General features: G+C 39.2%; 1 protein-coding gene and 1 pseudogene across 9 annotated transcripts in view; both read left to right on the forward strand.

The window, feature by feature from the left end:
* The window catches only part of RPRD2 (regulation of nuclear pre-mRNA domain containing 2), a 67,219-nt gene that overhangs the window by 11,908 nt on the left and 28,669 nt on the right, over window positions 1–26,642 (forward strand). For 5 of the 9 annotated variants that reach the window (XM_036343716.1, XM_036343715.1, XM_036343718.1 and 2 more), the window contains exons 2-6: window positions 11,998–12,127; window positions 21,107–21,207; window positions 22,071–22,148; window positions 23,413–23,465; window positions 24,617–24,743. In XM_036343716.1, coding sequence (XP_036199609.1) covers window positions 11,998–12,127; window positions 21,107–21,207; window positions 22,071–22,148; window positions 23,413–23,465; window positions 24,617–24,743 — 489 coding nt within the window. Of the gene's footprint in view, window positions 1–8,119; window positions 8,252–11,997; window positions 12,128–21,106; window positions 21,208–22,070; window positions 22,149–23,412; window positions 23,466–24,616; window positions 24,744–26,642 lie in introns of all 9 variants that reach the window. The other 4 variants (XM_036343717.1, XM_036343721.1, XM_036343723.1 and 1 more) reach the window with 2 other exon arrangements.
* LOC118673865 lies at window positions 25,908–26,029 on the forward strand (annotated as a pseudogene).

Below are 26,642 nucleotides of genomic sequence, written 5' to 3' on the forward strand. Positions count from 1 at the left end.
CGCCCCCCCACTGGGGATGTGCCCGCAACCAGGGCACATGCCCCTGACCGGAATCGAACCCGGGACCCCTGAGTCCGCAGGCCGACGCTCTATCCACTGAGCCAAACCGGTTCGGCAAAAAGATATATTTTTATTGATTTCAGAGAGGAAGGGAGAGAGATAGAAATATTAATGATGAGAGAGAATCATTGATCAGCTGCCGCCTGCACGCCCCCCTACTGGGGATGGAGCCCGCAACCCCGGCATGTGCCCTCACCAGGAATCAATCCATGACCTCCTGGCTCATAGGTTGATGCTCAACCACTGAGCCACGCCGGCCAGGCAATATATTGTTTTCTTACAAGTTATCCTTTCTGCTCTTTGCAGCATCTCTCTTCCTATCTATTAGAGAAATATAAGGTGTGGAGAGGTAGATTATCATGATACACATTTAAGCATATAATTACCAAGGTAAATTTGTTCAAAGAATCAGTATGATGTGTTCTTAATACTCAATGGGATGTTTTGGGAATTAATTTGTTTGAATCAACCACACTAGTATTTCTCTTCATTGATGTACATAATAAATAGTTGTCTTGTGCCAATACTTATTGAAGATGAAAAGGAAAAATCTGCTGTTTTTTTTGGCCTCAGGTTAGACCAGGGCAGACAGGCAGTCAACAAAATACGTATTAGCAAGCTAGTTCATAGATAGTCAGCATTGTTGAAGATAGAAAAGAAGTAAAACATTTTACAGTCCACCCAAGAAGAAGCTAATGTGTGAAACACTGCATGATTCTATACAATAAAAGCCCAATATGCTAAGTGTCCAACCATTTGTTCAGCTGTTTGACCAGTCACTCTGACACGCACTGACCACCATGGGGTAGACACTCCAACTGGTAGGTTAGCTTGCTGCTGGGGTCTAGCCAATTGGGACTGGGCGAGACGGGCCGGACATGCCCTGGAGCCCTCCCGCTGTCCCTCCCCAGCCCTGATCATGCACCGGTGGGGTCCCTTGGCCTGGTCTGTGCCCTTTCACAATCTGGGACCCCTCGGGGGGGTGTTGGAGAGCCGGTTTTGGTCTGATCTCAGCAGGTCAGGCCGAGGGACCCTGCTGGTGCACAAATCTGTGCACCGGGCCTCTAGTATTAAATATAAGAGCAGTATGAGTTCAGAGTAAAGAAAAATGGAAGTGGTTCCAAGAGTTTTCATTAAGGACTAGGGATTTGACTTGGGTTTGTTTATTTTTTAAATTGATTTCAGAGAGGAAGGGAGAGGACTTTTTATTATACATGAATAGAGTTTTGTTTATAATCAACTTTTTAAAAAAATATATTTTATTGATTTTTTTTTTTTTTATAGAGAGGAAGGGAGAGGGATAGAGAGTTAGAAACATTGATAAGAGAGAAACATCAATCAGCTGCTTCCTGCACACTCCCTATTGGGATGTGTCCGCAACCAAGGTACATGCCCTTGACTGGAATCGAACCTGCGACTCTTCAATCCTCAGGCCGATGCTCTATCCACTGAGCCAAACTGGTTAGGGTGGTTATAATCAACTTTTAAAAATATTTTGTTAATTAAAGATATGTGCATAGTTATTCTGCATAGTTATCAGGTACTAGTGGCCCGGTGCACGAAATTCGTGCACAGGGGTGGGGGTGGGGGGTGTGTGTCCCTCAGCCCGGCCTGCACCCTCTCCAGTCTGGGACCCCGCGAAGGATGTCCTACTGCCGGTTTACAGGGATTGGGCCTAAACTGGCAGTCAGACATCCCTCTTGCAATCTAGGACTGCTGGCTCCTAACCGCTCATCTGCCTGCCTAACCTGATTGCCCCTAACCACTCTGCATGCCAGCCTGCTCATCCCCAACTGCCCCCCACTGCCGGCCTCACCCCCAAATGCCCCCCCTGCCAGCCTGAGCACCCCCAACTGCTCCCCCCTGCTGGCCTGCTTGCCTCCACCTTCCCTCCCCACCGGCCTGCTCACCCCCAGTTGCCCCCCTGCTGGCCTGCTCACTCCAAACTGCCCCCCCCCCCCACAGTCCTGATCACCCCCAACTGACCCCTACTGATGGCCTGCTTGCCCCCAACTGGCTCCCCTGCTGGTCTGCTCACCCCTAACTGTCCGTGTCCCCCTCCCCACCCTCCCCCGCCGGCCTGATCACCCCCAACGGCTCCCCCCCACACACACACTGGCCTGATCACCCACAGCTGCCCTCCCCTCTTGGCCTCTAACCGCCTCTACCTCGGCCCCGCCACCATGGTTTTGTCCAGAAGAATGTTCGGGAGGTCTCCTGGAAGGTCTCCCAGTCTAATTAGCATATTACCCTTTTATTAGTATAGAGGCCTGGTGCATGGGTGTGGGCTGGCTGGTTTGCCCTGAAGGGTGTCCCGGATCAGGGTAGGGGGGGTTCCCTTGGGGCATGGGGCGGTCTGGGCGAGGGGCCTGTGGTGGTTTGCAGGCCAGCCACACCCCCATGGGGTGAGGGTCCCCGCTGCGGGGGGGCATGGCCAGTCTGGTTGAGGGGCTGAGGGCTGTTTTCAGGCTGGCCACGCCCCCCGGTGACCCAGGCCCCCAGTCCCTCCTTGAGCGGAGGCCAGGGCAGGCTGGAAGCCTGGGTGGCCCCCAGCGACCTAGGCCCCCAGTCACTCCTCCATCGCTGGGGGCAACCCAAGCCTCCTGCTTGCTCCAGTTCCGTGGCCTCTGCCATCTTTGTTGGGTTATTTTGCATACTCACCCTGATTGGCTGGTGGGTGTAGCGGAGGGATGGTCAATTTGCATGTTTCCCTTTTATTAGTGTAGATAGATTTTATATTCCTCTTTTCACCAGCATTGTTATTAGTGAAATATGATGAAATTTGAAAGAGTAAATGTTACAAAAGAGCCGTGATTGTTTAAGACTGTAAAATATAGACTTATTGAAGATAGAGTTGGTTAACATGGGATGGAAATAAAAGATTCCTTTGCCTTCACATCTTAGATCATTGCTTGGTATTATTTAGTATAGTAAATATGTGCAAGGTGTTAGTAATATTGAGGAAGGGCAGTATAAAATGTAGCCATATATAGGGGTATTTTCTTTTTAATTTTTAATGTATTAATTTGAATAAGTAAGTACCCAAGTCAAATTCTAAAAAGTGTACAAGTATAAAAATAAACTCTTCTGCCCTAGCTGGTTTGGCCCAATGGATAGAGTGTCAGCCTGTGGACTGAAGGGTCCTGGGTACGATTCCGGTCCAAGGCACATGCCCCGGTTGCAGACTCGATCCCCAGTAGGGATTGTGCAGGAGGCAGCCAGTCGATAATTCTCTCTCATCATTGATGTTTCTGTCTCTCTCTCCCTCTCCCTGCCTCTCTGAAATCAATAAAAGTATATTTTAAAAAAATAAACTCTTCAATCATGACTGTCCCTGTCTCTCATTATCCTTTGGTTTCCTTTTGTAGCAGCTTCTTGTATTCCTTCCCAGAGTTATTCTCTATGAATATAAAGTACATGCTCATTTGTATTTTTTGTACAGATTTAGCATACTAGACCCATTGTACCTTGTTTTTTTCACTTTATATCTTGGAGATAGATCTAGATGAGGTATAAAATATCCTTGTATTTTTTTATGTACTATTCAGTGGGTAGAGGTAACATACTTTATTTAGCCAAGCCCCTATTAATGGACTTACGATATTTCCAGACTTTTGTTGGAAATAGTGTTGCAAAGAATATCTTTATAGTCTTTGTACATAGGGGCAAGCATACCTGTGGGATAAATTCTCAGCAGTTTGGAGACTGCATTGCAGAGTGGTGAAACTAGAGGCAGAGATCAGTTAATTAGGTTGTAGTGATAATGAGAAAATGAAGTAAGGTGGTAGCAAAAGGAGTGGGAAGGGAGAGAATGAATTATGAATTATATATATGTAGTCCATCAATTCTGAGACGTACGTTGTTTTTCACATTTTAACATGTTTGAAATCTGTGCATTTTACAGTTGATGGTTTCATACAACTAATTGGAAGTACTTATTCTTGGTGATATATTAAATGGTACATGTTATAAAGAGTGGTTTCTTAAATTCAAAAAAATACAGTAATAAAGGAGGTAGGATTCACAAGACTTACATGTGGTAACTAAGGGGAAACAAAGGTCAAAGATGACATACTTTTTCTCTACTTTCAGTATGTAAACCATTTTTCTATTTTCTGTATGGTCTTTATATTTGATTAGTGGTTAATTAATTTTGTTAATTAACCAACTCCACTGTTGGTGGATGGTTTTTTTAAATTTATTTTTTTTAATTTTTTTATTTTTTTAAAAAAAATATATTTTATTGATTTTTTACAGAGAGGAAGGGAGAGAGATAGAGAGTCAGAAACATCGATCAGCTGCCTCCTGCACATCCCCCACTGGGGATATGCCCGCAACCCAGGTACATGCCCTTGACCGGAACCGAACCCGGGACCCCTCAGTCCGCAGGCCGACGCTCTATCCACTGAGCCAAACCGGTTTCGGCTAAATTTATTTTTATTAAATATATTTTTATTGATTTCAGAGAGGAAGGGAAAGGAGAGAGAGATAGAAACATCAATGATGAGAGGGAATCATTGATCGGCTGCCTCCTGCATGCCCCCTACTAGGGACTGAGACTGCAATCCAGGCATGTGCCCTTAGCCAGAATCAAACCCGGGACCCTTGAGTCCACAGGCCGATGCTCTATCCACTGAGCCAAACTGGCCAGGGCTATTGGTGGATATTTAGATTCTATGTTTCTTTGACTCTTTATTGATCATTGGTAACACTGAACAGTTTTCTGTTTAGAATTAGGGAGTGTTTGTATTTAGTAGATTTCTAGATAATTGTATATAACAGTATTTAATAAATGAGTGGCAAATTATTTAAAGAACTTCTGAGTTGATATCTTATGAATGTTAAGAGACAACTTTGAAATTTTTAGTTTAGATGGTTTTCTTTTGGTATACATTGAAGTTATTTTATTCGTGATTCCCAACCTCGTGTATATACATATATGTATGTATGTATGATATATACTGTAACTGGTAGTATATAATTCCATAGAGTGAATCATTCAGAAATTAAATCAGTTGAAAGTTTTGATGCTTGAAACACCCACAGATTTAGGAATATTCAAACTTGCTGGTTCTTCTGTTTCTTTTCATCTTTGTGAAGATAATCTTATTATTTCTCCCAGTTCTTTGTTAGTCAGTATTTCTCTATGGCCTCCAATTTTATCTTGAAATTTAATTGCCTTTGTCCCTGAACCCTTGTTTAACTTTGTTGTTAATTGTTTTTGTTCTTAAACTCTGGCTCAGTACTTACGGATGAATTCTTGTAAGTTAAATGTAAATATGATTTGACTTCCATTAACCTATAGCTCTTGAGATCTCTAATTTCCCTATTGGGATATTCTTTGTACTTTATTTTATGGAGCATATTAATATATAAGACTTGGCTATTGAGGACGGTTCTCAAAACCATGGCATCACACCACTGAGTTAGTACATTGTTTCCAAGTCTCAACAAGAATACCTCATCATGAGGGAGTTCCAGGTACATTTCAGGTATGTTGATGAATCTGTTCCCAGATAAAACTGATTGTAAATCTGAGCCCTCAAGCAAAATATTAAGCTATTAGTTTTTTTTAAAGATAGTAAAACAATATAGATGATGTATGATAGAATTGTGCACCTGAAACCTACGTAATTTTATTAACCACTGTCACCCCAATAATTCAGTTTTAAAAATTCCTTTTTTTAAAAAAAATATATTTTATTGGTTTTTTACAGAGAGGAAGGGAGAGGGATAGAGAGTTAGAAACATCGATGGGAGAGAAACATCAATCAGCTGCCTCCTGCACACCCCCTACTGGGGATGTGCCCACAACCAAGGTACATGCCCTTCACCGGAATCGAACCTGGGACCTTCTGTCTGCAGGCTGACGCTCTATCCACTGAGCCAAACCAGTTAGGGCTAAAAATTCCTTTTTAAAAAAAAAACATGGCCAGTTTTGCTCAGTGGACAGAGTTTTGGCCCCTGGACAGAAAGGTCTTGGGTTTGATTCCTGGTCAAGGGCACGTACCTTAGTTGTAGGCTCGATCCCTGGCCCCGCTGATGGTTCTCTCAGCTGCCTTATGGGATTATTAACCAAACTGAATGGAAAACTACTTATTATTCTTCATTCCTTTTCCTCTTTTCATTGTATCTTCTTTCTCTTCTAATTTATTCATTTAAAAAGTTGTTACGAAAGCCTGCTGTGTGTAGATGCTGAGAATTCAACCATAAACAAAACTGACAAAAATATCCTTCCCTTGCATGAGGCTTATATTCTCACTAGGGGCCTGGTGCACGAAGATTCGTGCACAGGGGGTGGGTCCCTTAGCCCGACCTGCACCTCTCCAATCTGGGAGTCCTCAGGGGAGCCCTCTCCAATCCGGAGGTTTCTGTCTGTCTTTGCAATCGTATGAGCGAATTGTCTAAGACCCTCAACCCAGTTTGGTTTGTTGCTCACAGAATAATAGAGGCTTTTCTTTTTTCTTTGCTTCACTGGTGGAGATTTCCTGGAAGTTTTAGGATATCTTCCCTTTAATTTTTCTTAGACACTCTGATTTTACTATGTCTCTCACCTTTGCTTTCCCTCCACCCCCCACCACAACAGTAACTTGCTCCAGGCTCACTTTGCTCTAGTATCTAGGACTGTGGTTGGCAAACTGTGGCTCACGAGCCACATGCGGCTCTTTGGACAGAGTTTGCTCAGTGGACAGAGTTTTGGCCCCTGGACAGAAAGGTCTTGGGTTTGATTCCTGGTCAAGGGCATGTACCTTAGTTGTAGGCTCGATCCCTGGCCCCGCTGATGGTTCTCTCAGCTGCCTTATGGGATTATTAACCAAACTGAATAGAAAACTACTTATTATTCTTCATTCCTTTTCCTCTTTTCATTGTATCTTCTTTCTCTTCTAATTTATTCATTTAAAAAGTGAGTGTGGCTCTTCCTAAGCCTTAGGAGTACCCTAATTAAGTTAATAACAGTGTACCTACCTATATAGTTTAAGTTTAAAAAATTTGGCTCTCAAAAGAAATTTCAGTTGTTGTACTGTTGATATTTGGCTCTGTTGACTAATGAGTTTGCCGACCACTGGTCTAGGAGATCTATCTGCCACCAGAACTACGATTCCCAGCATTCCTGGTGCTCCCCGCACTCTTGGTTTTCCCTTCCTGCTCTGTCTCCGTCCCATGGCCTCCCACTCTGCCAAGTCCTCCAAGCCGCCAGCTCTCCCTCTCTGCTCTCCGTCTGGTGGCTTGGGGAGCCAAGTTCCCCAAGCCACTCCACTCTCTGCTGGCTCTCCCGCTCTGCTCTCTGCCCGGTGGCTTGGGGGGCATGGCTCCCTCGGTTGCTGGGAGTGACTGAGGGAGCCACGTCCCCCCAAGCCTTTGGCTCTCCTGCTCTGCTCTCTGCCTGGCAGCTTGGGGGAGCGACTGCGGGAGCCAGGTCTCCCCAAGCCGCTGGCTCTCCTGTTCTGCTCTCTGCCTGGCACCCATGTATGCAAATTAACCCACCATCTTTGTTGGGTTAATTTGCATACTCACAGCTGATTGGCTGGTGGGCAGTGTGGAGGGATGGTAAATTTAATGTTTCTCTTTTATTATATAGGATGGGAGGAGATAGGGAAAAAAATAAATTCTACAGTATATTGGGAAATTATGTATTATGTGGGAAAATAAAACAAGGAAGGATGATAGCAGTGTTGTTGGCTTGATGTTGTAGTTTTCCTGGTTAGGGAGTACAGGAAGTCACTGAGAAAATGACATGTGGGCAAATATTTAAAGGTGATGAGAGAGGTAAACTATAAGACTATATGGGAAAGGAATGTTTCAAGCAGAGAGAGCAGGGAGCTTAAAGGACCTGGAGGCAGGGAGTAGGCCAGGTGTATGTAGGTCTTGTAGCAGCAAGGTGGCCAAAATGGCTGGAATGGTGACCAGGACAGGGGATTGGAGACATAATGTGGGGTCAGATTATTTAGGACTTACAGGCCATTGTAAGGACTTTGATCTTTGCTCTGAGTAAGGAGGGGAGCCATTATTGGAGGGATTTAAGCAGTGGAGTAATATGATCATATTTCTATTTTAAAAGGATCAAGATCACTCTTCTGAGTTGAGATTAGACTGAAGTGAGGCAAACAAAGGTAGAAACAGGGAAACCAGTTAGAAGGCTACTACAGTAATTCAAGCAAAAGATGATTATGACTCAGACCAGGAGGCAATGGTAAGTAGTAGTTGGAGTCTGTATTTTTAAAATTTTGTATAAAAGCTTTTTATGGCTTCTTGTTAGCCACAGAATAAAGGCTGAAACTTTTTAGCTCATTATTTAAGTCCCACCAGAATTTGTCATCTGGCAAAGATTCTCCCACTGTTCTTCCCCCCAAACCTTCCTGGTCAGACAAATATAGAAATAGGTAATGGTTAAGAATATAGATTCTGGAGCCAAACTGTCTGTATTTAAATCCCAGCTTTACCACTTACTAGCTGTGAATAGGGACAATTCATTTAATTCTATCTCTTAAATGGAGCTAATAATAGTACTAGGGTTGTTGTAGGGACATCAGCTAAAATTTGTATCATCTTTAGAATAGTGCCTAGCACACAGAAAGGGATACATAAGTTTTTGTTAAATAAATTTAAAATTCTACCCTAAATTTCTCCCTCCTCCAAAACAAAAGACGATCATTGCACAGGCCTATTCAGCACCTTTGCTCAAGACTTGTTCTCACTGGAGTGCTCTTCCCTTCTTTCCTATGAAAATTTAACTTCTTCATTAAACATTTAATATTAATTGAGCACCTATCAGACACTGAATTAGTCATTGAGGACATGGCAGTAAACAAGACAGAATCCTAGCCTTCAGGGAGTTTATACTCTAATGGAGAGTGCAAACCAATACACTAGCAGGGGTCCTCAAACTACGGCCGCAGGCCCGCCGGGTGTTTTTGCCGCCGCTGCCTGTCCTGCTTAGCAGCCGACTTGTCCCGGGCCCGCAGTGCGCATGTGTGGAATGTCTGAGGGACAATGAACTGGCCCCCTGTTTAAAAAGTTTGAGGACCTCTGCATAGTGTGGTAAGTGTTGACTGGGTAAGTTCAGAGTTCGCTAAAGGCATCATCTTGTGGAGTTAGGGGAAGCTTCATCAAAGATGTGAGATGTCAGCTAAGACTTGAAGAAAGTGAAGGAATTAGCCTATTGAAATGGGTGTCAAGACGAGGGAAGGGGTGAGGCTTGGAGATGAGAACAAAGTTTTGTTCACCAAACTGGAGCTTTAAGGGAGAGAGAGGCTAAAGTTGAGGCTAAACAGGTAAGCAAGAACTATGGTATAAGAGGGTTTGAAAAACATTCAGGATGGGCCATCTCGAAAATCCATAGGCATCTTCCCAGATTACCTCAACCAACTTTTCTCATTCCTTCTGAATTTCTTAGTGCTCTGACTAAAGTGGAGGGTTTACATTGGGGGAAAGTGGCAGTAATGTTGTTGGGGATGATTTGTTTTGGGCAGAAGTAGAAATGAGATGGAGGGTCAGAATCTGACATGGATTAAATTTAAAATTTTGGATGTTTTCCGGTGGATGAGTGGAAACACTAAAGATTATTCAGAGTGGATTATCATAGAAAAGGAAAGTTCTGAGAGACAGAGAGAGAGAGATTTCTGGGAATTGTAATTCATTAAAGATAAAATTTGATTTTGAAGGGGAAGAGATGAGACTAGAACAGAATGTAAGATCCAGATCATAAATGGAGTCTAAGGTATTTGGACATTTTCCAGTAAGCAATTGGAAATCATTGGCAGATTTGATATCAGAAATAACTGGACAGTTTTGCATATTAGAAGATGAATTTAGCAACAATGTAGAGAATAAATTTGGGGTGCCCAAATCTAGAAGCAAGATCACCAGTTGGGAGGCTATTGAAGTAGTAGTCCAGGTCAAAGGTGATGAACCCAGCAAAGAGCTAAAGTAGATAGAGAAGGAGAAGAGGGATAAATTTGATATTATAGGAGACAAAATTGACTAGACTTGGAGATTTAACAAATGGGGGCTGAAGGGTAGGGAGTAGGAGGAGTCAAAAAAATTGCTAAAATTCTGGCTAAATACAGGAGCAGTAACAGATGGAAGAGGAGGAAGATTAATATTAGTAAAATATTGAAAAATCAAGTTCAGGGTGCCTCTGAGACTTAGCATTGATTGATAAAGGGAAATCCAGGCTTGAAAAGTATGGATATGGGAGTCATGGATACATAGGTGGTAGTAGTTAAAGGCATGGAAGTGAATGATTATGCTGGTAGCCATTTTCTGTGTGCTAAGCACTCTCCTTAATGCTTTATATACATTGTTTTATTTGTTTTAAAACATTTTTGTTGATTTTAGAGAACGAGGAAGGGGAGAGAGAGAGAAACATCAATTTGAGAGAGAAATATCGATTGGTTGCCTCCCGAATGTACCTGACTGGGGATCAAATCCTCAGCCTTTTGGTGTATGGAACGAAGCTCCAACCAACCAAGCCACCTGTCCATATACATTGATTTATTTAATTCTTATAACAACCTGTGAAGTTGTCATTCTGTAATTATGGAGTTAATAGAAGTTAAAGTGAAGACAGCGAGTACATAAAGCTCTTTCAGATTCCTGATTCTGAAAGACCTTACCTGACTCAGATAAGTTGATCTGGATGGGTTTAAATGTGGATACATTTTTTCGAGAGAACATAATTTCCATCTAATGATTTATGCTCTCTCTGTGAAATAGCATGTAAGCTTATCTCCTGAGAGTGAGAAAGGAATGTGGTAACATAGAGGGCTTGACAAGAGTAGTAGAAATTTGAAATAGCTTTTACAGTAAATGAGAGAAAATGCTGATTAAAGACATGTGGAAGGACAGTAGCATTGAGGGCCCAGCTGAAGGAGATTGAATTTATATGGTTTCAATCTTCCTGGTGATAGGATTTTTCTTCAACAGAACACAGAGCGGAAATAAAGTTGTAGTGAAGGCATTCAATTAGATTGATCCAGATTTAAGATTTTGTTGAGTGCATATGCTAGAAAGGCTAAATTTGAGGCAGGTGGGGGAACGATGATGAAGGTTTTGATAAAAGAGTTATTTTAATAATGGATCAGAAACTCTGGAATTGATGGAGAAAGAATTTGAATACTGGAAGAGGCTGTAGAGAAAATAAAGAACTGAGATTCTGATGAAAGTGAAGAACAAAAGAGTGGTTCCAGGAGGATACTGAATTTGAGATCAAGAAATTGGGGGACTAGAAAATACAATGGATCATCCATGTGGATATTAAAATTGTCCAGGATAACAATGAAATTTGGGGTGACATTGCTCAAGGTTCCAGATAGTAAGTTGATTGGGCCTAATCATGGGCCTTTGAAAAAGGTTGACTCAGGTGTGTTTTATGGGATCAAATTATTCATTTCCCAGGACCTTTGCTTGGTGATGCAAGTAGCAGCAGAACCTCTTTTCCAGTAGATGGAAGGACTTACATGTATCTGAGTGGATCTGGACTGGTTGATGAAAGGAGTCTATCTACAATTATAAGGAATTTGCCTGAGGTCACATTCTGATTGGATTCTAGAAAAGCCCACACTCTTTCCAGTAAACCTGGTGTTTTTGCAACAAGTTGAGCCGTTTCTACTCAATTTTTTTTATCTTTTCAAATGTTTGGGAGAGCAGTTTTTTTGTTTTTGTTTTTTAATTTTAGTTTCTCCGGAGTTAATGAGTTTTTTAGTGGCAAGCATCTATAAAGTGAAGTAGAAATCTATTCAAGGAGTACCTTAAACAAAAACTTAACCTGAAGCAGTCAAGGTTTTTAGAGCGTAGGTTCAGTAAGTTGATCATATTAGTTCATTTGTCTGTTCATCCATCCATCCAATAGCAGTTTGAGAACACTGTATTTGGAATAAATTGAACTAAGTATAAATTGACTGATTTTGTTTTATTTATATCTTTTATCATCTCTAGCTGCCTATCCCCACCGTTTGAATCTCTTTTACCTTGCCAATGATGTCATCCAGAATTGTAAAAGGAAAAACGCAATCATATTCCGTGAATCATTTGCTGATGTACTTCCTGAAGCAGCTGCTCTAGTGAAGTAAGTAAATTCTTACTGGTCTTTGGGATCTAAGCTTAGAAAATGTAGAATTTTAGATTCCATTTTTACCCATTACTAAGAACTGTAATTGTTGTACATGCTTAAGGATCCAAGAATATTTTGTCCAAGTTATTCATTGTAACTTTCCTGCTAATGTCGCATTTTTTTCTTTCAAAAACTCTTTGTTCCCTTTTTGAAAGTTTGTAATTTACAGTCTGCCTCTTCTGGTCTACCTTGCCATATGTATCTCCTGCTCATACTCTCTGGCTACTTCTTTCCAACCGCTTCTTCTGTTTTTATGGGGGGTTTTGCACATTTGCCTACTTTTTTTTAGAGTTTTTCTGAAATTTTGTTCCCTTCACGAAATCTGTGTAATTAAAGGGGAATGGAGATATTTATTCCCAACTCCATATTGATTTATTTCATTCTTAGCAAAATTATATTTTGGAAAATGCTGGAACACATATCTGATCTTATTTTTGCCCTGTACTAATTGTTTTTCTTGTGTTTTATCCATATTTGTAAGTTGTTTGGTACAAGAGACACACACACACACACACACACACACACAATTGGAAGGAAAATAATCATATGGAATAATCAAAATAGCTAAATATTTCCTCAAATTAGATATTTATTAGCTTAATATATTTGTATAAATATGTTAATATAATATACTACTGATCCATTTGTTAGTATTAACCCCATCATAGCTAAATGATCCTTGTTCCTTCCTTTGGATTATTAACTTGAGATACCTACTTTGGTATTACAAAAGGTCAAAATATGGCCCTGCCTGAATGTACTAAGTCAGTGGTCGGCAAACTGTGGCTCGCAAGCCACATGCGGCTCTTTGGCCCTTTGAGCGTGGCTCTTCCACAAAATACCGACTTCTGCGCATGGGCCACGAAATTTCAATCGCACTGTACGTGTGCGCCCGCACTTGGTATTTTGTGGGAGAGCCACACTCAAGGGGCCAAAGAGCCGCATGTGGCTTGCGAGCCGCAGTTTGCCAACCACTGTACTAAGTGATAAAGATTTATACACATGTCAGGAATACATAAAATAACAATTGCACCTAACATTTATTGAACACTTGAAATTGACCAGATATTTTACAAAGTGCTATGTGTGCTTTAAGTCATTTAATCCTGAGGACAACTTTATAAAGTAGCTACTACTACTATTCCATTTTAAGGAGGAGGAAACTGGCTTAGAGAGATTAAATAACTGGCCTAAGTTCTCACAGCTCCCTGGGTGGAGGGGTGGTGTCCTGTAGAATTCCCACCCAAGCCTGTCTAGACTCCAAAGCCCATGTTCTTTGCCACTTACCCACTAGTATGTGCTGCCTCTTTACATATATAAACCCAGTAATTTTAAGTAAGAAAAGCAGTGTGCCAGGTGATCCCCACTTAGAGTTTCTGCTGTAAATGTCACTGTAGTCTTTTTAAAATTTAACCTAGTCTTCCCTAGACTTAAGATTTCATGACCTAATTCATGGTTGTCAGCTTTTATTTGACAATGTGAAGATATTTTTTTAAAACAACTACTTTGTATTTCTATTACTATTTCACAGTAAAAGATGGGAAGGACATAATCTCAAAATACAGTACAGTCCTTTAAATTAAAATTTTAAGCTCTGAAAATGTTCTTAACTCAATGAAGGGTATCTTTAGAAATGTCTAGTAAATATCAGACTTAATGATAAAATAATAAAAGCATTCCAAGATGAGTGCCTTCTATTATGCTATTCCCTATTTTATTGGATATCCCATTCATTTCTAAATAAATAAGAAGAATGCATTTAGAAGAGACAGAATTGTCTTTATTTGCATATCATATGATTACACACATCAGGGGTAGGCAACCTTTTTCTGTAAAGGGTCAGGTAGTAAGCCTTTTAGGATTTGCAGGCCATAGGATCTCTGTCCCAAGTAGTCAACTTTGCCATTCTTGCATGAAAGCAGCCATAGACAATACATACATGGGATGGCTTTGTTCCAATAAAACTTTATTTACAGAAATAGGCAGCAGGCCAGATTTGGCTCAAGTTTGGTAGTTTACCAACCTGTGGCCTACATAGAATCAACTAGTAAGAGAGTTCAGTTAAATAGCCAGATTCAAGTTCAACATAGAAAAGCAGTACCTTTCCTATACTGTATATGTTAGCAGTAACCAATTAAAAAAATTTAAGTTCCAGGCAGGTAACATAGATGAGTGAAGTGAGTTGAATGTGAGGAATATCCATCAAAAAGGGACAGCAGCTATTCGGCCTTAGCCCATGGCAATAAAGAAATACGAGCCCAGTGTTAAAAACACTGCCAGACCTTGCAAAGACTTTTTTTTACTCTTTAAACTAAGTCAAAATGTGGATTTTTATATGAAGTCTTCCATTTTTTAAATGTGTAAAACTAAATCACGTTAAAAAAATATTGTTTGCCAAATAAAACACATCTGATGACTAAATTTGAGCCGTAGGCAACCTATTAGAGACCTCTGTAGTAGGCATTATTTTATTCTTTTAGAACCTTTAAGGGGTTACTTGATTTCACTTGATTAAAAGTTATGGGGTGAACTCACTGTCGTATGTTAAGGAAGATGGCCAGAGGGAAAATTAGTTCTTTTGGATGGGTTAGGGGACTTTTTCTTTCCAAATAATAATCTAATTATTCCAGTTCCTTTTTATTATAGTTCAGTTTATCCTTCCCTCACTGGTTTGAAATTTCATAGGTTGAGAACCTGAATGTGCTAGTTATTATTGTAATGAAAATATTTATGTGAGCCCTAGCTGGTGTGACTCAGTTGGTTGGAGTGTTGTCCCATACACTGAAAGGTTGCGGGTTCAATTCCAGTTGGGCACATACCCAGGTGCAGGTTTGATCCCAGGTTAGCGGTACTATAGGAGGCAACCAGTTGATGTTTCTCTCCTCTCCCTCCCTCTCTTTCTAAAAATGTGTGTGTGTGTGTGGGGGGGAGGCATAAATGAAGGTAACCTGATGATATTTATTTGCTATTTCTATCCTAGAGATCCTAGCTAAGGGGCAAAAATGCCAATTCATCTGCATGTATACATCATTGTGAGAACAGAATAGTTGAAATATCAATTTGAAGCACAGGGAAAGTGTCTTTATGAATGTCAGAGTTGAGTTACCACTTGGAAAACTAGGGATTATTCTTCCACTTCAATAAGTTTTTTATTTTATTTTTTTACCAATAAGTTTTATACACATGTTATATAGGTTGTAGAAGAATCCCTATAACTGAAGGTCTGTTTGTATTATATCAGAACTTTCCTAATGCCTGTTTCTATCCAAGGTTTTCAGAAAAGGCAGTCATTTTTGCTTTTAAATTCTCTTCAATTGAACTGAAAAGTGCATTTATGCTGATTATTATCATCAGAGCGTAATGTGTTTTGTTTGTTTGTTTGTTTTTACTTTGATGGTATAAAGATGGATATATGACCTTTATTGGGAAAATATACCATGACAGATTTTTGGGAAATGATGAGGTTGGTACTCTGAAATAAACCCAACTTAAGAGATTCTGATGACCTCATGGCTAGTTGTTAGTTAGTGAAGAAAGTCTTGAAACCTTTTGGAGTTTGAATTTTGGCAGTTTTCTCACCTTCTTGCTAAACTGTCAGACTTGCCTTTCTGCTGTATTTACACACTTTCTCTCGGAGACTTATCTACTCATGGATTTAACTGTTACTCATGTACTAATAACTACTATATCTGTATCCCTAGATTTTTTACTATGTATTTGATTACTTTCTGGGAATTACTGCTTCATTGCTACCTGATGATATTCAGCTCAAAATGTCTAAAACAATAATATACCTTATATTTGTATAAAGCCCTACTCCTATAATTTGTTGTGAAAGTATATTATATATTGAAATTGTTATACAATGTTATTTGAAACTCACAGTAACCAACTTTGCAGGTAAGCAGATTAGATTTTGTTTTTCCTTTTTACAAAATGAGAACACTGAAACTCAGAACAGTTAAGAAATTGCCCAAAGTAAAATGACAATTTAGTGAAAGAGCCGAGACTGAAACTGAGATTTTTCTGACTCTTAGTCCTCTATTATTTTTACTCTAGTACATAGTCTTTCTAAACTTAATTTATAGGTGTGGGTTTTTTTTTTAATCTTATAATGGACCCTTAGTAATTTTAGATTCTTATCTCTTTATTTCTTAGTCACTTACTAGGGACTGATTCTTCTGTTGTTTCTTCCTCCTCTTCTCTCTGCCTTTTAATTTCCCATTATCTCTATTTAATATATTGTATTATTATATCATCCTTCTAACTAGTTTCTCAGTTTCTGATATACTTTTCATTCACTTTAGGCTACATACACATTGATGTCCAGACATAATGGTTTAAGGCCATAGGCTCTGGAACCAAGGTACATGGGTTTGAATCCTGGTTTTGCCACCTTCCAGCTCTATAACTTTAGGCAATTTAAATTAGCCTCAGTTTTCTTATCTGTATAATGGAGTCAGTAATAAATAGTACCTACCCCACAGAAAGAGGGAACTGAGTTAATAGTACATATAAAGAGCTTAGAACAGTGACTGGCATATAATAAACACTTAATAAATGTTAGTTGCTGCTATGATGATGAGTCCGGCTGAGTAGAAGCTCTTCATTGATAACCTGACCAATAGAGTGTTGCTGGGGCGCACTACCAAGAGCTGGGGTTTGATCTTGCTCTTCTTCTACTGAGTCTTTTATGGGTTCCTGGCTGCACTTTTCACATTCACAGTGCTTCAGACTCAGAGCGATGAGGTTCCAAAATAGTGCGACCAGACTTCTAGTCCAGGACTTAGGGTTTTTCCAAAACTAGTGTCTATGCTGGAATATTCATTCAGTATGTTTGATCCAGAGTCCTATGAAAGGTACATTGAAAACATTATGGCCCTAGCCGGTTTGGCTTAGTGGACAGAGCGTCGGCCTGTGGACCAAAGGGTCCCGGGTTTGATTCTGGTCAAGGGCACATACCTTAGTTGCAGGCTCCTCTTCTGTCTGGGCCCTGGTCAGGGCTTGTGCAGGAGGCAACCAATCGATGTGCTTCTCTCACATTGATATTTCTTTTTGTCTTACCCTCTCCCACTCTCTCTAAAAAAAAAAATCAATGGAAAAAATACCCTTGGTGAGGATTAAAAAATTAAATAAAAAAGAAAACTTGATGAAGTTTCTAGAGATTTAGAAGAACAGAAGAATTTCACAGTCTGTCCTGATGGAGTACTTTTTGAAGGTCCAGTTTATGTTGCATGTCAGTTTCCCGTTATCGTACTTTAGGCATGCAGTGGTATGGATGATCCTGTCTGACTCTCCAGAGGACACCTCAAGGAGAACTAAGGATAGAATGCTTCAGTATTCCTAAGAGTGACAACTCTTATCAGCTTATCCTCCCAATTTTATTATAGGCAAAGTATTTTTCCATGTTATTGCTTGTCCAGCTTGGCTTTGGTGCTAGTTGTACGCCAAAAGAATAGTCAAATGCAAGATTATTGGACACCTAACCTGAAAAACTGTGATGATTGTGACAGGTTTTTAGGACAAGTTGTATTCAAAATCACAATATATACAGAGTAGGAGTTAGACTATCGCCACAGAGTAAATGTTGTATTGTCTTCATTTTGTATTAGCCGGAACTGGCATGCTAGGATCATGAGACCACCTTAGAGAAAGGGTGGGGTGGTACACACACTGGGATAACATCATGATGTGCTTCCTGATCATAGTGTTCAGTGTCCTCTGAAGTAACTGACTGTTGCCTCTGCTGCCTTTTGGAGCTGTTGTACAGCCACCGAATAGGGCCTGTGAACACCTGATTCTGAACATGTAGAATGGAGGTCTTGTCCTATTTTTATGTGGTTTAATTACCACATAAGCTTAATGTGCTATGCTCTATAAACATTTTATAGATTGAACATGGGTTAACTGTCATATTTTTATGCCAGCAAAGTTTTAGGGATAAAATGGTACCTGATCGACATGCAGTGACTTGATAGCTGAAAAAATAAATGTGGTGTGTGGAGAAGTTCTGTATGTGAAGAAGAAAAAAGAAAAGAAAAATGGATTTAAAAGCTTGCCTTGGAGGTCAGGGAGTGAAAAACAAGCCACAGAGTGGGAGAAAATATTGCAGTGCAATCAACAATGGGATCATAAAGAATTCCAAAATAGGAAGAAAAAGGCCAAAAAAAAAAATTAAAGAGTTTACCTGGCACTTATTATACTAGAAATTAAAACAGAAATTGTTTAAATACCTATTAATTACTTTAAAATGTATATATTTTTTGCCCTAATCGGTTTGGCTCAACGGATAGAGCGTCAGCCTGCGGACTCAAGGGTACCGGGTTCGATTGCGGTCAAGGGCATGTACCTGGGTTGCGGGCACATACCCAATAGGGAGTGTGCAGGAGGCAGCTGATTGATGTTTCTCTTTCATCGATGTTTCTAATTCTCCATCCCTCTCCCTTTCTCACTGTAAAAAATCAATTAAAAAAAAAATATATAAAATAATAAAATGTATATATTTTTTATTGATCTCAGAGAAGAAGGGAGCGGGAGAGAGAAATTGAAACATCAATGATGAGAGAGAATCATTGATTGGCTGCCTCCTGCATGCCCCCTTCTGGGGATTGAGCCCACAACCCGGGAAAAAGGGGACATCTATAATACTTTTAACAATAAAGATAAATTTTTTTAAAGAAAAACAATAAAAACATCCTCGGGTGAGGATTAAAAAAGAATTGTTAAGTAGGTAAAAGGTAGCTACTAACTACTAGAAAAGACTAAAAGAGCTCTAAGGTACGGCGGGACTACTTCTGAACCTGAGGGAAAAGTAAATGAGGAGCCCCCTCTTCTCCCAGCTGAGACTCAAACCTGAGGAGAGGGAATTGCTACCTGCACATGCTACTTGCCACTGTACTGGCTAAGAAACAGGTGGAGAGCACTCATCACTGAACTGCAAGAGCAACCCCCCACCAAAATGCCTGTATGCTTGCTGATCCATTTAAGAAGCAGAATAGAGCACCAAAAGAATCCCTACAGCCAATTCCAACCTCTCAGTGTCACTCTAGGGCCCTCTATTGGCAGAGTCTAACAAAGAGCCAAGGGTTCATTCTGGCTGCAGTAGCACCAAGAAGGGTGGCTTAGAGCAGAGAGGCAATAAATTAATATCTGGTACATATACATTTTAAAGTTCACCAATACCAAAATTAGCAAGATTGTGGCACAATGGGAACTCTCATATACTGTTGGTTTGAGGGTTGGTGGGTATAAAACAACCTCCTTTTGAAAAGTTTGTTATAGCCCTGGCCGCTTTGGCTCAGTGAATAGAGCATTGGCCTGCGGACTGAAGGGTCCCAGGTTCAATTCTGGTCAAGGGCACATGCCCAGGTTGCGGGCTCGATCCCCAGTGTGGGGCATGCAGGAGGCAGCCGATCAGTGATTCTCTCTCATTGATGTTTCTGTCTCTCTCTCCCTCCCTTCCTCTCTGAAATCAATAAAAAATATTTTTTAAGCCCTAACCGGTTTGGCTCAGTGGATAGAGCATCAGCCTGTGGACTGAAGGGTCCCAGGTTTGATTCTGGTCAAGGGCATGTACCTTGGTTGCGGGCACATCCCCAGTGGGGGGTGTGCAGGAAGCAGCTGAATGATGTTTCTCTCTCATCGATGTTTCAAACTCTCTATTCCTCTCCCTTTCTCTCTGTAAAAAAATCAATAAAATATATTAAAAATATATATATGTATATTTAAAATGCCCATACCTTTTAAAAAAATAAAGATAAAAAAATAAAAAGTTTGTTATGTACACCCTGTGATCTTGGGATTCCACCCCTAGTCTTTTAAAAGCCCTGAGAAACTTTTGTATATGTACAGCAAATTGATGGAAGAGAATTTTTATAGCAACAGTATTTGTGGTAATGAAAATTTGGAAACAGCCCAGATATATATTGCAAACTTATTTAAATCTTGGGGTATTAAATAAAATTTGGAAAACAACCCAGATATTATATACTTCAAACTTAAACCTTGGGGTATTAAAACTTTAAAATGTTAGAAGAAAATATGAAAAATTTTATGACAAAGGGAGTTAAAAAGCTCTTAAAACACAAAGAACAATAAATAAATGTATTTATGAATTTATTTACATCAAAATTAAACTTCTGTGTTATAGAATAAGCCATAAAATTAAAGACAAGTGACACACTAGGGAAGATATTTGTTATAAACAAATAAAAAAATTAAGTTATAAAATGGTCATTATTTTAGGAGATACGGAGTAGCAAGTTTTTAGAGATAAAATTTATCTCCACTCTAATTTCTGAATTTTTAATTATTATTTTTTAAGCTTCACTTGATATTTTTCCCATTGATTTTTAGAGAGAGTGGGTAGGGTGGTGAGAGAAAGATAGATTGACATGGAAGAGACACATTGATTGTTTGGCAAGAGTCTCAACCATGGCCGAGGATGAACCTGCAACCCAGATACGTGCCCTTGCCTGGGGATTGAACCTGCAACCCTCTCTGTTCCACGGGCCAAGCTCTAACCACAATACACACTGGCCAGGCCTAATTTCTGAGTTTTTTAAAGTATTGCTAAGCCTTGTCTTATTCTGTACTCATACAATTGATTTTTTAGACCAGATTCTTTATTATTAGATTATATCTTATTAGAGTCAGTCTATCTTTTGGGAGGCTAGTTGTGTCAAGGCATTCCCTGAGTGGCCCTCTCAACTTCATATCCCTCAATAAGTTCAGTGTGTTGTCCATAGCCTCATCTGTGTCATTCATAGAACTGAATAAGAGTGCTTCAGATTTTAGTCCTAGACATGTAGAAAAAAGTTTTAAAATAAACATCAAAAGATATTTGGAAAATAATTTGTTGATAACTTTATTTTTAGATCTATAGTTTGAGATATATTAACATTTTTATCTATCTCACTTTTTCTTTCTCCTCAGGGATCCATCTGTCTCTAAATCTGTAGAACGAATCTTTAAAATCTGGGAGGACAGAAATGTTTACCCAGAAGAAATGATTATGGCATTAAGAGAAGCTTTGAGTAAGTGTCTTTTCTTTCCTAGAAGGAAATTTGAGTCATTATTCAGACTTTACAATTATATATATTTTGTAGATTTGGTTCTGTTGCTTAATAATGAAATAGAAAGTTTTGGATCTGATCTTGTTTGTTTAAAATTAAATACTTATAAAAATCCGAATTAAAATTTAAGTAGAATTGGTTTGGGGAGGGTTGGATTTTGTTTTTATTGACTAAAGAAAGTCAAGCATATTAAGTGATGATGGTCATCTAATTATTCCATTTGCTTTACGTCAAGTGTTTAAACTAAAGTTCACTTTTTGTGCTTAATAATTACTGCCCTGTCCTCTTACTGTTGGAGAATTTTTGGACCGGATTTCAGTTTTCACTAGGTATTTGATATTAAGCATATATTGGCATTCTTTAGTCTCTCTTTTGGTTTAGATTTACAGTAAGTGGCATGCATATTTTTTAAAAAGTTATTTAGTTCCTATGTATTAGATACATGCAATTAAGTCATGGAATAGAAGCTGGTGATATCTTAAATCATGACCATTATTGACTAGAAATTTGCTTTACAAATAGCAACTTCTAAGAAGCTGTTAAATTCTTCATTGGAATGTGTTAACTGGTATTTTTAAGCTTCCTGTCCTGTTCTGAAAATCAGTCATTTCATTGACAGTAGAAATCATGTTTATTTGACAGCTTCTTAGAGATCTGGTAGGTGTTTTATTTATTTTTTTTAAAATAAAAATGAAAGAAAAGGAAAGAAAGAAACAACACACAGTCTCGGATTGCCTTTTTTCGTGCTACAACTTTGACACTCAAGTGGACAGACAGAACAGCTTCCCATAATGCCAGATTGCAAAAACTGAAATGTTTTCCAGGTACCACTTTCAAAACTCAGAAGCAGCTGAAAGAAAATCTGAACAAACAACCGAATAAGCAGTGGAAGAAATCACAAAGTAAGGAATAAAATCTCAACTAATATAAAATTAACTCCTCTTTTTGGAGCAGAAGAAAATGTAGACCATTTGACATCATACCTCGCATAAACTATGGGCAAACCTGTGTTTTCCAGGCCTGGGAGGCTCCCAGTGACTTACACTAAACAAGCCATCATGGAGTTACTTCTTAAAAACAAAACAAAACAAAAACTACTTTTAAACAAAGAAAATGCAGGAAGAGGGTTTAAATGAGTGAAGATTCAAGAGTAGTTGGGGGATTGAAAGAAGAAAATAAATACTTGATAGTGCCCAGGCTAACTCTCAGGTTCAAAGATATATGAAGTTAGAGGCAGCTGGCATTAAACAACAGAGCTGAAGAGGAGACTAGGCATTAAGAAGCATTTCTGTGGGAGCCATGAAATCCTTCAGATTTGGGGATACACTCTACCAGATTAGACATGGGCCTCAGATCAGGCCAGAAGCTCATTCTCTAACAGGAGCTCCTGCTATGTTTATCATGTTTACCCAGCATGAGATCAAGGGAGTGGAATACTGCATGTAATAGGCTGCTGTGGGCCAAACAGGAATATTGAGAAAGACCTGAAGGTGTGGAGGGAACAAGGTAAAAGACAGTGAGAATTGGGAGGTGAATCAAGACACTTGGGATGGTTTTGCTCCAGCAAGCATTTGATATTCGTCATGATTAAGGGAGTCCTCTATCTTCTTTTTGGGCATAAGTTGCATGCTTAGGAACAACAGGAGTCATCATTTCAGCCAAAGTTCTACCACAGTGGTAATGTACTTAGAACTTACTTTGCCTGTTTTTACTATGAACTGAGTCACCAGAAAAAGAAATCCAAAGCTAAAATACATAGGACTAGAGTTGATGTTTGTAAATAATTTTCTTCAGCCGGTGCTCAGGATTAATTGGATGTCTTGCTCCTTAACATTCTTTATTTTGAAGTATTGAGATCCTCTTACACTCAGTCAGACTAGGAAAAAAGGTACTTCATGTATCTCAGGATCTCCAAATCAATAATTCTAGGACTTTATGACTTAAAGGGCCTATTGGAGGTAAGTCGGTCAGTCATATGTTTTTATATTGACCATGCTTGGGAATGTTTAAATTTCATATTCCACTATTCTAGATACTATGATTTAAATGTGCATGTTTGACATATGTTAAAAAGTACACCCTTAACTATAAGAGCTAAAATTTTTCTGAATATTAGTCGGTATTTTCTGTCTGTATTCTTAATGATGTTTTGTTTCATTCCAACAGCATCCACGAATCCAAAAGCTGCTCTCAAATCTAAGATAGTTGCTGAATTTCGAGTAAGTTACAGAATATGTTGAACATGGCCAAAGCATAAATTATTTACCCTTTTTGTGTTACAGCTTCCTGTGTAGTCCAGTAAGATTTATTTTTAATCAATTTGTACATCAATTATATTTTAAGTTCTAAGGGAATCCAGATTGGGATCAGATTACTTGAAGTTTTATCTGTTTCCCTAATGCAGCGGTTCTCAACCTGTGGGTCGAGACCCCTTTGGGGATCTAATGACCCTTTCACAGGGTCGCCTAAGACCATCGGAAAACACATATATAATTACATATTGTTTTTGTGATTAATCACTATGCTTTATGTTCAATTTGTAACAATGAAAATACATCCTGCATATCAGATATTTACATTATGATTCATAACAGTAGCAAAATTACAGTTATGAAGTAGCAAAGGACAAGAGAGCAACTAAAAAACCAAATAATTTTCTGGTTGGGGGTCAACACTACATGAGGAACTGTATTAAAGGGTCGCGGCATTAGGAAGGTTGAGAACCACTGCCCTAATGGAAAAAATAACCTTACAGAAAATCTGTTACAGACTTAGTTCTATACTGAATCCCCCAACAAGGGGTTCATCTTTCTTTGAAGCTCTACTAAATTAGAATTTGTGTACAGTTAGAATAATAAGGCTATGTTTATCTAATTAAAATTTAAAGATTTAAAGTGAACCTTTGTTTCATTCTTAACCTTACATCTATAAAATAGCTTTGAATAACTAAGGAAAATGGCCCTTTTTTTTTTTTTAAATCCTTACCTAAGGATATGAGTTGATTGATTTTAGAAAGAGAAGATTGATTTTAGAGAGAGAAGAAGGGAAAAAGAGAGAGAAACATCAATCGGTTGCTTCCCGTACATGTCCTGGCCCAGGATGGAACCCGCAACTTATGTATGTACCCTGACTGGGAATCAAACCCACAAACCTTTTGGTGTATGGGACAAGGCTCCAACCAACTCACCCACCCAGCCAGGGCAGGAAAAGGATCTTTTAAAGTATAAGACTAAAAGAATATTTTGACATGAGAATTGCTATTGATATCCCTGATTATGAGGAAATGTGAAGGGTTTTATTAGGTTTTAATGGGGAAAGATAAATAAATCAGTGATCTTGTGAGTGAAATTTGACTCTGCTCTGTGTTCAGTCTCAGGCCCTCATTGAAGAGCTGTTGCTGTACAAGCGCTCAGAAGATCAGATAGAATTGAAGGAGAAACAGCTGTCAACTATGCGGGTGGATGTGTGTAGCACAGAAACTCTCAAATGCTTAAAAGGTAACATTTACATCCTTTAACAAGAGCAACTCAGATTTTCTTCCCAGATCTGTCATTTTCAAGTAAGACTGGCTTCTTACTTAAAGAGAACCCTCAGTTGATTGTAGAGAGCAGTTGTGCCAGCTCTGGTTTCCCAGGTACTGATTATATGCATATACATTTCGTAAGTAAATTTCTGTCCTTCACCTGTGCACATTAAACTCTCACAGTTTTATATGTCAATTATATCTCAAGAAAGCTGGAAAAAAATAAGTTTAAAAACCCAAAGAAATAAATTCTGTCATTTTCTTCATTTCTGGTGCTTTCTTGATATATTAGGTTATATATAGGCAGGTGTATTTCAAATATGTGATTAACTGGTTTGAATATGCTCTTTAATACGGTCACTGTAATGCCTCATAAACTCTAGTTAGTTGCTCTCTTGTCCTTACATTGTAAATTATAAATAATAGTTTTTGTTTTGTTTTTGTGTGTTAATCCTCACCTGAGGGTATTTTTTTTCATTGCTTTTCAGAGAGTGGAAAGGATGGGGGGGGGGGGGAGAGAGAAACATTGATGTGAGAGAGAGACACATAGACTGGTTGCCTCCCACATGGGCCCCATAGCAGGTGGGGAGCAAACCCCCAACCCAGGTATATGCCCTTGACTGGGAATTGAATCCGTGACCCTTAGGTGCTTGGGTTGACGCTCTAACCACTGAGAAACCAGCCAGGGCATAAATAATATTAATAGTTTATCATAGTATAAATCTCATGATGGTAGAAACTATCCTTTGTGCTTTAAATATATATTTTTTGTTGTTGACTTCAGAGAGAGGAAGGGAGAGGGAGAGAGAGAGATAGAAACATCAGTGATGAGAGAGAATAATCTATGGGCTGCCTTCTGCATGCCCCCTACTGGGGATGGAGCCTGCAGCCCGGGCATGTGCTCTGACCAGGAATCAAACCGTGACCTCCTGGTTCCTAGGTCAACATTCAACCACTGAATCACACTGACTGGTAAAATTATCCTTATTTGTTCACTGCTGTATCCAGCCTAGACCAATGCTTGCTTGGGACATAATAGGCATTTAATAAATATTTTTGAAGTAATGAGTAAATGGCTACTAGATATTCATTTTGGCCTTTATTTTGTTATTGTAACATCCTTTAAATTTAACATGTTAGCTTTGCACAGTGGCAGTATCATAGTCAATGGGGTTTATCTGAGGCACGATTATTGCTAATTGAATAAATAAATAAATAAATAAATTTAACATGTTATTGAATTTAATTCTCACAACCCAGAAGTATATTAAAAATTTCCATTTTATATATGAGAAATTCAAGACTTCATAAGGAGATGAATAGCTTGCCTAAGTTACACAGCTGATGAGAGACAAAGCCAAAATTTGTGCCCTTTTCTAAAGCCATATTCCTACAGTCATGGGGAATGAAGTATACTTAGAAGTGTAAGTAACAGTTCGTAATGTCACTATTGGGTTTTTTTTGTGTGTGTGTGTTTTTAATCCTCACCTGAGAATATTTTTTCCATTGATTGCTTTTTAGAGAGAATGAAAGGGAGGGAGGGAAAGAAGGAGGCAGAGAGAGAGAAAGAAACATCGATGTGAGAGAGACACATCGGTTGGTTGCCTCCTGCACATACTCCAGCCAGACCAGGGATCATCTACAACCTAGTTACGTGTCCAAGACTGGGAATCAAACCTGAGACTCTCTGGTGCTCAAGTCAATGCTCTAACCATTGGGCACAACAGCCAGGGCCATAATATCATTATTTTTTTTTTCCTTTTTAAAAAAAAATATATTTTATTGATTTTTTACAGAGAGGAAAGAGAGGGATAGAGATTTAGAAACATCGATGAGAGAGAAACATCGATCAGCTGCCTCCTGCACACCTCCT

This window comes from Myotis myotis, unplaced genomic scaffold (genome assembly GCF_014108235.1).
Source record: "Myotis myotis isolate mMyoMyo1 unplaced genomic scaffold, mMyoMyo1.p scaffold_m19_p_18, whole genome shotgun sequence".
Lineage (NCBI taxonomy): Eukaryota > Metazoa > Chordata > Mammalia > Chiroptera > Vespertilionidae > Myotis > Myotis myotis.